Source organism: Salvelinus alpinus, chromosome 2, assembly GCF_045679555.1.
Source record: "Salvelinus alpinus chromosome 2, SLU_Salpinus.1, whole genome shotgun sequence".
Taxonomy (NCBI): domain Eukaryota; kingdom Metazoa; phylum Chordata; class Actinopteri; order Salmoniformes; family Salmonidae; genus Salvelinus; species Salvelinus alpinus.
The window spans coordinates 118402661-118417397 of record NC_092087.1 but is presented as its reverse complement, the minus strand read 5'-3'; the positions used below and the strand labels follow the sequence as shown (position 1 = coordinate 118417397).

At 48.7% G+C, this 14737-nt stretch overlaps 1 protein-coding gene across 1 annotated transcript; it reads left to right on the top strand.

The window, feature by feature from the left end:
- Window positions 1–441: 441 nt before the first annotated feature.
- On the top strand, window positions 442–14696 carry LOC139568460 (phosphoribosyl pyrophosphate synthase-associated protein 2-like; the record flags this gene model as incomplete). The annotated part of the gene is given in 7 exon segments (XM_071390289.1): window positions 442–614; window positions 709–824; window positions 9383–9438; window positions 9889–10019; window positions 13656–13726; window positions 13853–13999; window positions 14472–14696. Coding segments are annotated over 7 exon segments (853 nt in total), but the record flags the coding sequence as incomplete, so codon positions are not given.
- Window positions 14697–14737: the final 41 nt, after the last annotated feature.

The following is a 14737-nucleotide window of genomic DNA, read 5'->3' as shown; positions in this document are numbered from 1 at the left end:
TGTTATTGGTTTCACAGCTGCACCCTGCTTGTATAGCTACAAAAGAATACAATGCGATAGTTCTAAATCTCTGTTACATCATCAGATTATACTCTTATGATTCTAAATCTGTTACATCATCAGATTATAGTCTTATGATTCTAACTCTCTGTTACATCATCAGATTATAGTCTTATGATTCTAAATCTCTGTTACATCATCAGATTATACTCTTATGATTCTAAATCTGTTACATCATCAGATTATAGTCTTATGATTCTAAATCTCTGTTACATCATCAGATTATAGTCTTATGATTCTAACACATTTTCACACAGTTCTACAGATTCAGGGTGGAATACTTTAGTCACTACTTTAAACATTCAAATTATTTTATGAATGGAGCTCTCCCTCTCTCTGTGTATTTGTGTTACCGTAACAGTAAACTGTGTGTGTGTGCAGGGATGTGAACCGGTGCCTGATGGAGCTGTGTGTGATGGCGTATGGGTGTGTGACGGCGTGTGCGAGGAGTGTGTGTGGCGTGCTACCGTACCTGCCCTACAGTAAACAGTGTAAGATGAGGAAACGGGGATCCATCGTCTGTAAGCTGATCGCCTCTCTGATGTGTCGGGCAGGTGAGACAACGCGTTATGTTACTCTCTGATGTGTTGGAGATAACAGCTCATCTACACTGTGTTAGGTCTGACGTGTGTGTGTGTGTGTGTGTAGGTCTGACCCATCTCATCACCGTGGATCTTCATCAGAAGGAGATTCAGGGCTTTTTCAACATTCCAGTAGACAACCTGAGAGCTTCTCCCTTCCTACTGCAGTACATACAGGAGGAGGTAGGACTACACTACCCACAACCCCCCAGTACATACAGGAGGAGGTAGGACTACACTACCCACAACCCCCCAGTAGACAACCTGAGAGCTTCTCCCTTCCTACTGCAGTACATACAGGAGAAGGTAGGACTACACTACCCACAACCCCCCAGTACATACAGGAGGAGGTAGGACTACACTACCCACAACCCCCCAGTACATACAGGAGGAGGTAGGACTACACTACCCACAACCCCCCAGTAGACAACCTGAGAGCTTCTCCCTTCCTACTGCAGTACATACAGGAGGAGGTAGGACTACACTACCCACAACCCCCCAGTAGACAACCTGAGAGCGTCTCCCTTCCTACTGCAGTACATACAGGAGGAGGTAGGACTACACTACCCACAACCCCCCAGTACATACAGGAGGAGGTAGGACTACACTACCCACAACCCCCCAGTACATTTACATTTAAGTCATTTAGCAGACGCTCTTATCCAGAGCGACTTACATGAACGATTGGCTGAGCCTTGGATACAGCCAGTATTGCTACAAACGCGCATCACTACAGGAGGAGGTAGGACTACACTACCCACAACCCCCCCAGTACATACAGGAGGAGGTAGGACTACACTACCCACAACCCCCCAGTACATACAGGAGGAGGTAGGACTACACTACCCACAACCCCCCAGTACATACAGGAGGAGGTAGGACTACACTACCCACAACCCCCCAGTAGACAACCTGAGAGCTTCTCCCTTCCTACTGCAGTACATACAGGAGAAGGTAGGACTACACTACCCACAACCCCCCAGTACATACAGGAGGAGGTAGGACTACACTACCCACAACCCCCCAGTACATACAGGAGGAGGTAGGACTACACTACCCACAACCCCCCAGTAGACAACCTGAGAGCTTCTCCCTTCCTACTGCAGTACATACAGGAGGAGGTAGGACTACACTACCCACAACCCCCCAGTAGACAACCTGAGAGCGTCTCCCTTCCTACTGCAGTACATACAGGAGGAGGTAGGACTACACTACCCACAACCCCCCAGTACATACAGGAGGAGGTAGGACTACACTACCCACAACCCCCCAGTACATTTACATTTACATTTAAGTCATTTAGCAGACGCTCTTATCCAGAGCGACTTACATGAACGATTGGCTGAGCCTTGGATACAGCCAGTATTGCTACAAACGCGCATCACTACAGGAGGAGGTAGGACTACACTACCCACAACCCCCCCAGTACATACAGGAGGAGGTAGGACTACACTACCCACAACCCCCAGTACATACAGGAGGAGGTAGGACTACACTACCCACAACCCCCCAGTAGACAACCTGAGAGCTTCTCCCTTCCTACTGCAGTACATACAGGAGGAGGTAGGACTACACTACCCACAACCCCCCAGTAGACAACCTGAGAGCTTCTCCCTTCCTACTGCAGTACATACAGGAGGAGGTAGGACTACACTACCCACAACCCCCAGTACATACAGGAGGAGGTAGGACTACACTACCCACAACCCCCCAGTACATATAGGAGGAGGTAGGACTACACTACCCACAACCCCCCCAGTACATACAGGAGGAGGTAGGACTACACTACCCACAACCCCCCAGTACATACAGGAGGAGGTAGGACTACACTACCCACAACCCCCCAGTACATACAGGAGGAGGTAGGACTACACTACCCACAACCCCCCAGTAGACAACCTGAGAGCTTCTCCCTTCCTACTGCAGTACATACAGGAGAAGGTAGGACTACACTACCCACAACCCCCCAGTACATACAGGAGGAGGTAGGACTACACTACCCACAACCCCCCAGTACATACAGGAGGAGGTAGGACTACACTACCCACAACCCCCCAGTAGACAACCTGAGAGCTTCTCCCTTCCTACTGCAGTACATACAGGAGGAGGTAGGACTACACTACCCACAACCCCCAGTACATACAGGAGGAGGTAGGACTACACTACCCACAACCCCCCAGTACATATAGGAGGAGGTAGGACTACACTACCCACAACCCCCCCAGTACATACAGGAGGAGGTAGGACTACACTACCCACAACCCCCCAGTACATACAGGAGGAGGTAGGACTACACTACCCACAACCCCCCAGTACATACAGGAGGAGGTAGGACTACACTACCCACAACCCCCCAGTAGACAACCTGAGAGCTTCTCCCTTCCTACTGCAGTACATACAGGAGAAGGTAGGACTACACTACCCACAACCCCCCAGTACATACAGGAGGAGGTAGGACTACACTACCCACAACCCCCCAGTAGACAACCTGAGAGCTTCTCCCTTCCTACTGCAGTACATACAGGAGGAGGTAGGACTACACTACCCACAACCCCCCAGTAGACAACCTGAGAGCGTCTCCCTTCCTACTGCAGTACATACAGGAGGAGGTAGGACTACACTACCCACAACCCCCCAGTACATACAGGAGGAGGTAGGACTACACTACCCACAACCCCCCAGTACATTTACATTTAAGTCATTTAGCAGACGCTCTTATCCAGAGCGACTTACATGAACGATTGGCTGAGCCTTGGATACAGCCAGTATTGCTACAAACGCGCATCACTACAGGAGGAGGTAGGACTACACTACCCACAACCCCCCCAGTACATACAGGAGGAGGTAGGACTACACTACCCACAACCCCCAGTACATACAGGAGGAGGTAGGACTACACTACCCACAACCCCCCAGTAGACAACCTGAGAGCTTCTCCCTTCCTACTGCAGTACATACAGGAGGAGGTAGGACTACACTACCCACAACCCCCCAGTAGACAACCTGAGAGCTTCTCCCTTCCTACTGCAGTACATACAGGAGGAGGTAGGACTACACTACCCACAACCCCCAGTACATACAGGAGGAGGTAGGACTACACTACCCACAACCCCCCAGTACATATAGGAGGAGGTAGGACTACACTACCCACAACCCCCCAGTAGACAACCTGAGAGCTTCTCCCTTCCTACTGCAGTACATACAGGAGGAGGTAGGACTACACTACCCACAACCCCCCAGTAGACAACCTGAAAGCTTCTCCCTTCCTACTGCAGTACATACAGGAGGAGGTAGGACTACACTACCCACAACCCCCCTGTACATACAGGAGGAGGTAGGACTACACTACCCACAACCCCCCAGTACATACAGGAGGAGGTAGGCCTACACTACCCACAACCCCCCAGTACATACAGGAGGAGGTAGGACTACACTACCCACAACCCCCCAGTAGACAACCTGAGAGCTTCTCCCTTCCTACTGCAGTACATACAGGAGGAGGTAGGACTACACTACCCACAACCCCCCAGTACATACAGGAGGAGGTAGGACTACACTACCCACAACCCCCCAGTACATACAGGAGGAGGTAGGACTACACTACCCACAACCCCCCAGTACATACAGGAGGAGGTAGGACTACACCACCCACAACCCCCCAGTACATACAGGAGGAGGTAGGACTACACTACCCACAACCCCCAGTACATACAGGAGGAGGTAGGACTACACTACCCACAACCCCCAGTACATACAGGAGGAGGTAGGACTACACTACCCACAACCCCCCAGTAGACAACCTGAGAGCTTCTCCCTTCCTACTGCAGTACATACAGGAGGTAGGACTACACTACCCACAACCCCCCAGTACATGCAGGAGGAGGTAGGCCTACACTACCCACAACCCCCCAGTACATACAGGAGGAGGTAGGACTACACTACCCACAACCCCCCAGAACATACAGGGGGAGGTAGGACTACACTACCCACAACCCCCCAGTAGACAACCTGAGAGCGTCTCCCTTCCTACTGCAGTACATACAGGAGGAGGTAGGACTACACTACCCACACCCCCCCAGTACATACAGGAGGAGGTAGGACTACACTACCCACAGCCCCCCAGTACATACAGGAGGAGGTAGGACTACACTACCCACAACCCCCCAGTACATACAGGAGGAGGTAGGACTACACTACCCACAACCCCCAGTACATACAGGAGGAGGTAGGACTACACTACCCACAACCCCCCAGTAGACAACCTGAGAGCTTCTCCCTTCCTACTGCAGTACATACAGGAGGAGGTAGGACTACACTACCCACAACCCCCCAGTAGACAACCTGAGAGCTTCTCCCTTCCTACTGCAGTACATACAGGAGGAGGTAGGACTACACTACCCACAACCCCCAGTACATACAGGAGGAGGTAGGACTACACTACCCACAACCCCCCAGTACATACAGGAGGAGGTAGGACTACACTACCCACAACCCCCCAGTAGACAACCTGAGAGCTTCTCCCTTCCTACTGCAGTACATACAGGAGGAGGTAGGACTACACTACCCACAACCCCCCAGTAGACAACCTGAAAGCTTCTCCCTTCCTACTGCAGTACATACAGGAGGAGGTAGGACTACACTACCCACAACCCCCCTGTACATACAGGAGGAGGTAGGACTACACTACCCACAACCCCCCAGTACATACAGGAGGAGGTAGGCCTACACTACCCACAACCCCCCAGTACATACAGGAGGAGGTAGGACTACACTACCCACAACCCCCCAGTACATACAGGAGGAGGTAGGACTACACTACCCACAACCCCCCAGTAGACAACCTGAGAGCTTCTCCCTTCCTACTGCAGTACATACAGGAGGAGGTAGGACTACACTACCCACAACCCCCCAGTAGACAACCTGAAAGCTTCTCCCTTCCTACTGCAGTACATACAGGAGGAGGTAGGACTACACTACCCACAACCCCCCTGTACATACAGGAGGAGGTAGGACTACACTACCCACAACCCCCCAGTACATACAGGAGGAGGTAGGCCTACACTACCCACAACCCCCCAGTACATACAGGAGGAGGTAGGACTACACTACCCACAACCCCCCAGTACATACAGGAGGAGGTAGGACTACACTACCCACAACCCCCCAGTAGACAACCTGAGAGCTTCTCCCTTCCTACTGCAGTACATACAGGAGGAGGTAGGACTACACTACCCACAACCCCCCAGAACATACAGGAGGAGGTAGGACTACACTACCCCACAACATGTACTCTACTTCTTGTTGTCTCCCCGTAGATTCCAGACTCCACTACCCATAACTCCTTGTTGTCTCCTGTAGATTCCAGACTCCACTACCCATAACTCCTTGTTGTCTCCCTGTAGATTCCAGACTCCACTACCCATAACTCCTTGTTGTCTCCCTGTAGATTCCAGACTCCACTACCCATAACTCCTTGTTGTCTCCTGTAGATTCCAGACTCCACTACCCATAACTCCTTGTTGTCTCCCTGTATATTCCTGACTCCACTACCCATAACGCCTTGTTGTCTCCTGTAGATTCCAGACTCCACTACCCATAACTCCTTGTTGCCTCCCTGTAGATTCCAGACTCTACTACCCATAACTCCTTGTTGTCTCCTGTAGATTCCAGACTCCACTACCCATAACTCCTTGTTGTCTCCTGTAGATTCCAGACTCCACTACCCATAACTCCTTGTTGTCTCCCTGTAGATTCCAGACTCCACTACCCATAACTCCTTGTTGTCTCCCTGTAGATTCCAGACTCCACTACCCATAACTCCTTGTTGTCTCCCTGTAGATTCCAGACTCCACTACCCATAACTCCTTGTTGTCTCCCTGTAGATTCCAGACTCCACTACCCATAACTCCTTGTTGTCTCCCTGTAGATTCCAGACTCCACTACCCATAACTCCTTGTTGTCTCCCTGTAGATTCCAGACTCCACTACCCATAACTCCTTGTTGTCTCCTGTAGATTCCAGACTCCACTACCCATAACTCCTTGTCTCCCTGTAGATCCCAGACTCCACTACCCATAACTCTTTGTTGTCTCCCTGTAGATTCCAGACTCCACTACCCATAACTCCTTGTTGTCTCCCTGTAGATTCCTGACTCCACTACCCATAACTCCTTGTTGTCTCCCTGTAGATTCCAGACTCCACTACCCATAACTCCTTGTTGTCTCCTGTAGATTCCAGACTCCACTACCCATAACTCCTTGTTGTCTCCCTGTAGATTCCAGACTCCACTACCCATAACTCCTTGTTGTCTCCCTGTAGATTCCAGACTCCACTACCCATAACTCCTTGTTGTCTCCTGTAGATTCCAGACTCCACTACCCATAACTCCTTGTTGTCTCCCTGTAGATTCCAGACTCCACTACCCATAACTCCTTGTTGTCTCCCTGTAGATTCCAGACTCCACTACCCATAACTCCTTGTTGTCTCCTGTAGATTCCAGACTCCACTACCCATAACTCCTTGTTGTCTCCCTGTATATTCCAGACTCCACTACCCATAACGCCTTGTTGTCTCTGTAGTAGTAACATAAGACACATGGATAACATATAAAGACATAAGACAGCTGAACATTAAAGTAACGAACCACATGTTCACGTTGATCATGAGACTGGTAATGGAGATATACTAAGGGACGTTCTGGCCCTCTTATTTTCTCCATTGTGCTGACAGACTGACCAGACACATGGGCACCTAAAACAATTGGACACACTAGACTTATAGTCTACACATTCCACTAAAAGCACACATACCAGAGAAATATGCCTAAGGCAACTGGACACTAATGATAAGAAGAGACATAGAGTCTGCCAATTCCAATAAGGACATACCAGAGAACATGCTGGGGCATTGAATTAAATACAGGGTTGAGTCATAGGCCTAGAGTATAGAGGGACATATATTATTTTTAAGACAAGCATGGGTCTGGCCACTATTATAATTTAACTGAAAGCAGATAATGGGCGTTAGTAGGCGTGAACAAGCAGGAAGCCTGAACTAAAAAGATAAGGATGGCAGGAAGAATTAGGGGAAGTATGCTTATTTGCATATGGGGTGGACCCATATGCTATTTATGTATAAATGTTGGAACCGGGGTTGGGAAGCGGTGTGTGTTCCGCGGGGTGTGTTCCGCGGGGTGTGTTCCGCGGGGACATGCCAGTGGGCTGTACAGTTGTAATAAAGAGCATGTTTGATTTTAAAAGTTCTGGTAAGCGTTGTATTTGAAAATGATTTTCCACGACATATTCTGTAGATTCCAGACTCCACTACCCATAACTCCTTGTTGCCTCCCTGTAGATTCCAGACTCTACTACCCATAACTCCTTGTTGTCTCCTGTAGATTCCAGACTCCACTACCCATAACTCCTTGTTGTCTCCTGTAGATTCCAGACTCCACTACCCATAACTCCTTGTTGTCTCCCTGTAGATTCCAGACTCCACTACCCATAACTCCTTGTTGTCTCCCTGTAGATTCCAGACTCCACTACCCATAACTCCTTGTTGTCTCCCTGTAGATTCCAGACTCCACTACCCATAACTCCTTGTTGTCTCCCTGTAGATTCCAGACTCCACTACCCATAACTCCTTGTTGTCTCCCTGTAGATTCCTGACTCCACTACCCATAACTCCTTGTCTCCCTGTAGATTCCTGACTCCACTACCCATAACTCCTTGTTGTCTCCCTGTAGATTCCTGACTCCACTACCCATAACTCCTTGTTGTCTCCCTGTAGATTCCAGACTCCACTACCCATAACTCCTTGTTGTCTCCCTGTAGATTCCAGACTCCACTACCCATAACTCCTTGTTGTCTCCCTGTAGATTCCTGACTCCACTACCCATAACTCCTTGTTGTCTCCCTGTAGATTCCTGACTCCACTACCCATAACTCCTTGTCTCCCTGTAGATTCCTGACTCCACTACCCATAACTCCTTGTCTCCCTGTAGATTCCAGACTCTACTACCCATAACTCCTTGTTGTCTCCTGTAGATTCCAGACTCCACTACCCATAACTCCTTGTTGTCTCCTGTAGATTCCAGACTCCACTACCCATAACTCCTTGTTGTCTCCCTGTAGATTCCAGACTCCACTACCCATAACTCCTTGTTGTCTCCCTGTAGATTCCAGACTCCACTACCCATAACTCCTTGTTGTCTCCCTGTAGATTCCTGACTCCACTACCCATAACTCCTTGTCTCCCTGTAGATTCCTGACTCCACTACCCATAACTCCTTGTTGTCTCCCTGTAGATTCCTGACTCCACTACCCATAACTCCTTGTTGTCTCCCTGTAGATTCCAGACTCCACTACCCATAACTCCTTGTTGTCTCCCTGTAGATTCCTGACTCCACTACCCATAACTCCTTGTTGTCTCCCTGTAGATTCCAGACTCCACTACCCATAACTCCTTGTTGTCTCCCTGTAGATTCCTGACTCCACTACCCATAACTCCTTGTCTCCCTGTAGATTCCTGACTCCACTACCCATAACTCCTTGTTGTCTCCCTGTAGATTCCTGACTCCACTACCCATAACTCCTTGTTGTCTCCCTGTAGATTCCAGACTCCACTACCCATAACTCCTTGTTGTCTCCCTGTAGATTCCTGACTCCACTACCCATAACTCCTTGTTGTCTCCCTGTAGATTCCAGACTCCACTACCCATAACTCCTTGTTGTCTCCCTGTAGATTCCAGACTACAGTAATGCCGTCATAGTGGCCAAATCACCGTCCTCCGCTAAGAGGTGAGTTACCCTGACCCTCATTAATTTAGTTCACTATGAATTAACACAATACAACTAAGTCTGTCTCTCTGTCTCTCTGTCTCTCTGTCTCTGTGTCTCTCTGTGTCTCTCTGTGTCTCTCTGTGTCTCTCTGTGTCTCTCTGTGTCTCTCTGTCTCTGTGTCTCTCTGTCTCTCTGTCTCTGTGTCTCTCTCTGTGTCTCTGTGTGTCTCTGTGTGTCTCTGTGTCTCTCTGTGTCTCTCTCTGTCTCTCTGTCTCTCTGTGTCTCTCTGTCTCTATGTCTCTGTCTCTCTCTGTCTCTCTGTGTCTATGTCTCTGTGTCTCTCTGTCTATGTCTCTGTGTCTCTCTGTCTCTGTGTCTCTCTGTCTATGTCTCTGTGTCTCTCTGTCTCTGTGTCTCTCTGTCTCTCTGTCTCTGTGTCTCTCTGTGTCTCTCTGTCTCTGTGTCTAGGGCCCAGTCCCTAGCTGAGAGGTTGCGTGTGTCTATTGCTGTGATCCACGGAGATGCAGAGACGGACCTGCTGGATGGACGACACTCTCCTCCGACAGTCAGAACCACCGGAGTTCTACCTGAACTACCCGGTAAGTTCATCTGACTCTGGGTCAGTAGATAAAGGACCTCCTTACCAACATGGTATCAGGAGTTCATCTGGGTCAGTAGATAAAGGACCTCATTACCAACATGGTATCAGGAGTTCATCTGACTCTGGGTCAGTAGATAAAGGACCTCATTACCAACATGGTATCAGGAGTTCATCTGGGTCAGTAGATAAAGGACCTCATTACCAACATGGTATCAGGAGTTCATCTGGGTCAGTAGATAAAGGACCTCATTACCAACATGGTATCAGGAGTTCATCTGACTCTGGGTCAGTAGATAAAGGACCTCATTACCAACATGGTATCAGGAGTTCATCTGGGTCAGTAGATAAAGGACCTCATTACCAACATGGTATCAGGAGTTCCTCTGGGTCAGTAGATAAAGGACCTCATTACCAACATGGTATCAGGAGTTCATCTGGGTCAGTAGATAAAGGACCTCATTACCAACATGGTATCAGGAGTTCATCTGGGTCAGTAGATAAAGGACCTCATTACCAACATGGTATCAGGAGTTCATCTGGGTCAGTAGATAAAGGACCTCATTACCAACATGGTATCAGGAGTTCATCTGGGTCAGTAGATAAAGGACCTCATTACCAACATGGTATCAGGAGTTCATCTGGGTCAGTAGATAAAGGACCTCATTACCAACATGGTATCAGGAGTTCATCTGACTCTGGGTCAGTAGATAAAGGGCCTCATTACCAACATGGTATCAGGAGTTCATCTGGGTCAGTAGATAAAGGACCTCATTACCAACATGGTATCAGGAGTTCATCTGACTCTGGGTCAGTAGATAAAGGACCTCATTACCAACATGGTATCAGGAGTTCATCTGACTCTGGGTCAGTAGATAAAGGACCTCATTACCAACATGGTATCAGGAGTTCATCTGACTCTGGGTCAGTAGATAAAGGACCTCATTACCAACATGGTATCAGGAGTTCATCTGACTCTGGGTCAGTAGATAAAGGACCTCATTACCAACATGGTATCAGGAGTTCATCTGACTCTGGGTCAGTAGATAAAGGACCTCATTACCAACATGGTATCAGGAGTTCATCTGACTCTGGGTCAGTAGATAAAGGACCTCATTACCAACATGGTATCAGGAGTTCATCTGGGTCAGTAGATAAAGGACCTCATTACCAACATGGTATCAGGAGTTCATCTGGGTCAGTAGATAAAGGACCTCATTACCAACATGGTATCAGGAGTTTATCTGGCTCTGGGTCAGTAGATAAAGGGCCTCATTACCAACATGGTATCAGGAGTTCATCTGGGTCAGTAGATAAAGGACCTCATTACCAACATGGTATCAGGAGTTCATCTGGGTCAGTAGATAAAGGACCTCATTACCAACATGGTATCAGGAGTTCATCTGGGTCAGTAGATAAAGGGCCTCATTACCAACATGGTATCAGGAGTTCATCTGACTCTGGGTCAGTAGATAAAGGACCTCATTACCAACATGGTATCAGGAGTTCATCTGACTCTGGGTCAGTAGATAAAGGACCTCATTACCAACATGGTATCAGGAGTTCATCTGGATCAGTAGATAAAGGACCTCATTACCAACATGGTATCAGGAGTTCATCTGGGTCAGTAGATAAAGGACCTCATTACCAACATGGTATCAGGAGTTCATCTGACTCTGGGTCAGTAGATAAAGGACCTCATTACCAACATGGTATCAGGAGTTCATCTGGGTCAGTAGATAAAGGACCTCATTACCAACATGGTATCAGGAGTTCATCTGGCTCTGGGTCAGTAGATAAAGGACCTCATTACCAACATGGTATCAGGAGTTCATCTGACTCTGGGTCAGTAGATAAAGGACCTCATTACCAAAATGGTATCAGGAGTTCATCTGGCTCTGGGTCAGTAGATAAAGGACCTCATTACCAAAATGGTATCAGGAGTTCATCTGGCTCTGGGTCAGTAGATAAAGGACCTCATTACCAACATGGTATCAGGAGTTCATCTGGGTCAGTAGATAAAGGACCTCATTACCAACATGGTATCAGGAGTTCATCTGACTCTGGGTCAGTAGATAAAGGGCCTCATTACCAACATGGTATCAGGAGTTCATCTGGGTCAGTAGATAAAGGACCTCATTACCAACATGGTATCAGGAGTTCATCTGACTCTGGGTCATTAGATAAAGGACCTCATTACCAACATGGTATCAGGAGTTCATCTGGGTCAGTAGATAAAGGACCTCATTACCAACATGGTATCAGGAGTTCATCTGGGTCAGTAGATAAAGGACCTCATTACCAACATGGTATCAGGAGTTCATCTGGGTCAGTAGATAAAGGACCTCATTACCAACATGGTATCAGGAGTTCATCTGGGTCAGTAGATAAAGGACCTCATTACCAAAATGGTATCAGGAGTTCATCTGGCTCTGGGTCAGTAGATAAAGGACCTCATTACCAAAATGGTATCAGGAGTTCATCTGGCTCTGGGTCAGTAGATAAAGGACCTCATTACCAACATGGTATCAGGAGTTCATCTGACTCTGGGTCAGTAGATAAAGGACCTCATTACCAACATGGTATCAGGAGTTCATCTGGCTCTGGGTCAGTAGATAAAGGACCTCATTACCAACATGGTATCAGGAGTTCATCTGGGTCAGTAGATAAAGGACCTCATTACCAACATGGTATCAGGAGTTCATCTGACTCTGGGTCAGTAGATAAAGGACCTCATTACCAACATGGTATCAGGAGTTCATCTGACTCTGGGTCAGTAGATAAAGGGCCTCATTACCAACATGGTATCAGGAGTTCATCTGGCTCTGGGTCAGTAGATAAAGGACCTCATTACCAACATGGTATCAGGAGTTCATCTGGGTCAGTAGATAAAGGACCTCATTACCAACATGGTATCAGGAGTTCATCTGGGTCAGTAGATAAAGGACCTCATTACCAACATGGTATCAGGAGTTCATCTGGCTCTGGGTCAGTAGATAAAGGACCTCATTACCAACATGGTATCAGGAGTTTATCTGACTCTGGGTCAGTAGATAAAGGACCTCATTACCAACATGGTATCAGGAGTTCATCTGGCTCTGGGTCAGTAGATAAAGGACCTCATTACCAACATGGTATCAGGAGTTTATCTGACTCTGGGTCAGTAGATAAAGGACCTCATTACCAAAATGGTATCAGGAGTTCATCTGGGTCAGTAGATAAAGGACCTCATTACCAACATGGTATCAGGAGTTCATCTGGGTCAGTAGATAAAGGACCTCATTACCAACATGGTATCAGGAGTTCATCTGACTCTGGGTCAGTAGATAAAGGACCTCATTACCAACATGGTATCAGGAGTTCATCTGGGTCAGTAGATAAAGGACCTCATTACCAACATGGTATCAGGAGTTCATCTGGGTCAGTAGATAAAGGACCTCATTACCAACATGGTATCAGGAGTTCATCTGACTCTGGGTCAGTAGATAAAGGACCTCATTACCAACATGGTATCAGGAGTTCATCTGGCTCTGGGTCAGTAGATAAAGGACCTCATTACCAACATGGTATCAGGAGTTCATCTGACTCTGGGTCAGTAGATAAAGGACCTCATTACCAACGTCTCTCTTTCTGTCAGTCTGTATCCCTAAGGAGAAACATCCTATCACAGTCGTAGGAGATGTGGCCGGACGCATCGCCATCATCGTGGTGAGTGGCTGGGGTCAGAGGTCAGGGAGGAGGCTGTGTGACATAGTCAGGGCAGGACAGGGAAGTGTGTGTGTTAACCTGGTGTGTGTGTGTGTTTGTGTGTGTGTGTGTGTGTGTGTGTGTCAGGATGACATCATCGATGATGCGGTGGATTTTGTGGCGGCAGCGGAGATGCTGAGGGAGAGGGGTGCGGGGCCGATCATCGCCATGGCAACACACGCCATTCTGTCCGCGGACGCTCCCAGAATCCTCCAGGAGTCAGCCATTAGTCAGGTAAAAGCGGCGGGGAGGGGAGGGGAGGGGACGGGAGGGGAGAGGAGAGGAGAGGAGCGGAGGGGACGGGAGGGGAGGGGAGCGGAGGAGACGGGAGGGGAGAGGAGCGGAGGGGACGGGAGGGGAGAGGAGCGGGCGGGAGGGGAGAGGAAGGGAGAGGAGCGGAGGGAGGAGGGGACGGGAGGGGAGAGGAGCGGAGGGGACGGGAGGGGAGAGGAAGGGAGAGGAGCGGAGGGGGGGGGAGCGGAGGGAAGAGGGGGGAGGAGCAGATGGGGGAGGAGCGGAGGGGGGGGAGGGGAGGAGCGGAGGGGGGTCTGTTTGTTTAGTTGGAGCTTTATTAGTTTTCTCATGATTCTCTTGATTTGGTCTCTCTCTCTGCCCGTCTGTCTGTCCGTCTGTCTGTCTCTCTGACCGTCTCTGCCTGTCTCTCTGCCTGTCTCTCTGCCCGTGTCTCTGTCTCTCTCTTCTGTAGGTGGTGGTAACCAACACGATTCCCCACTCGTCCCAGAAGCTCCAGTGTTGTAAGATAAAGACGGTGGATGTTTCTCTGATCCTGTCTGAAGCTGTACGGAGGATTCACTGTGGAGAGTCAATGTCTTGTCTGTTCCACGACATAGGAGCTGACGACTGATACACACACACACTACACACACACACACACACACACATTTTTTGCCAAAATAAAAAAAAAGTGCTATTTGTTTGTCGTTATTTGTCAGCCTCTGTATTACTGTAGGT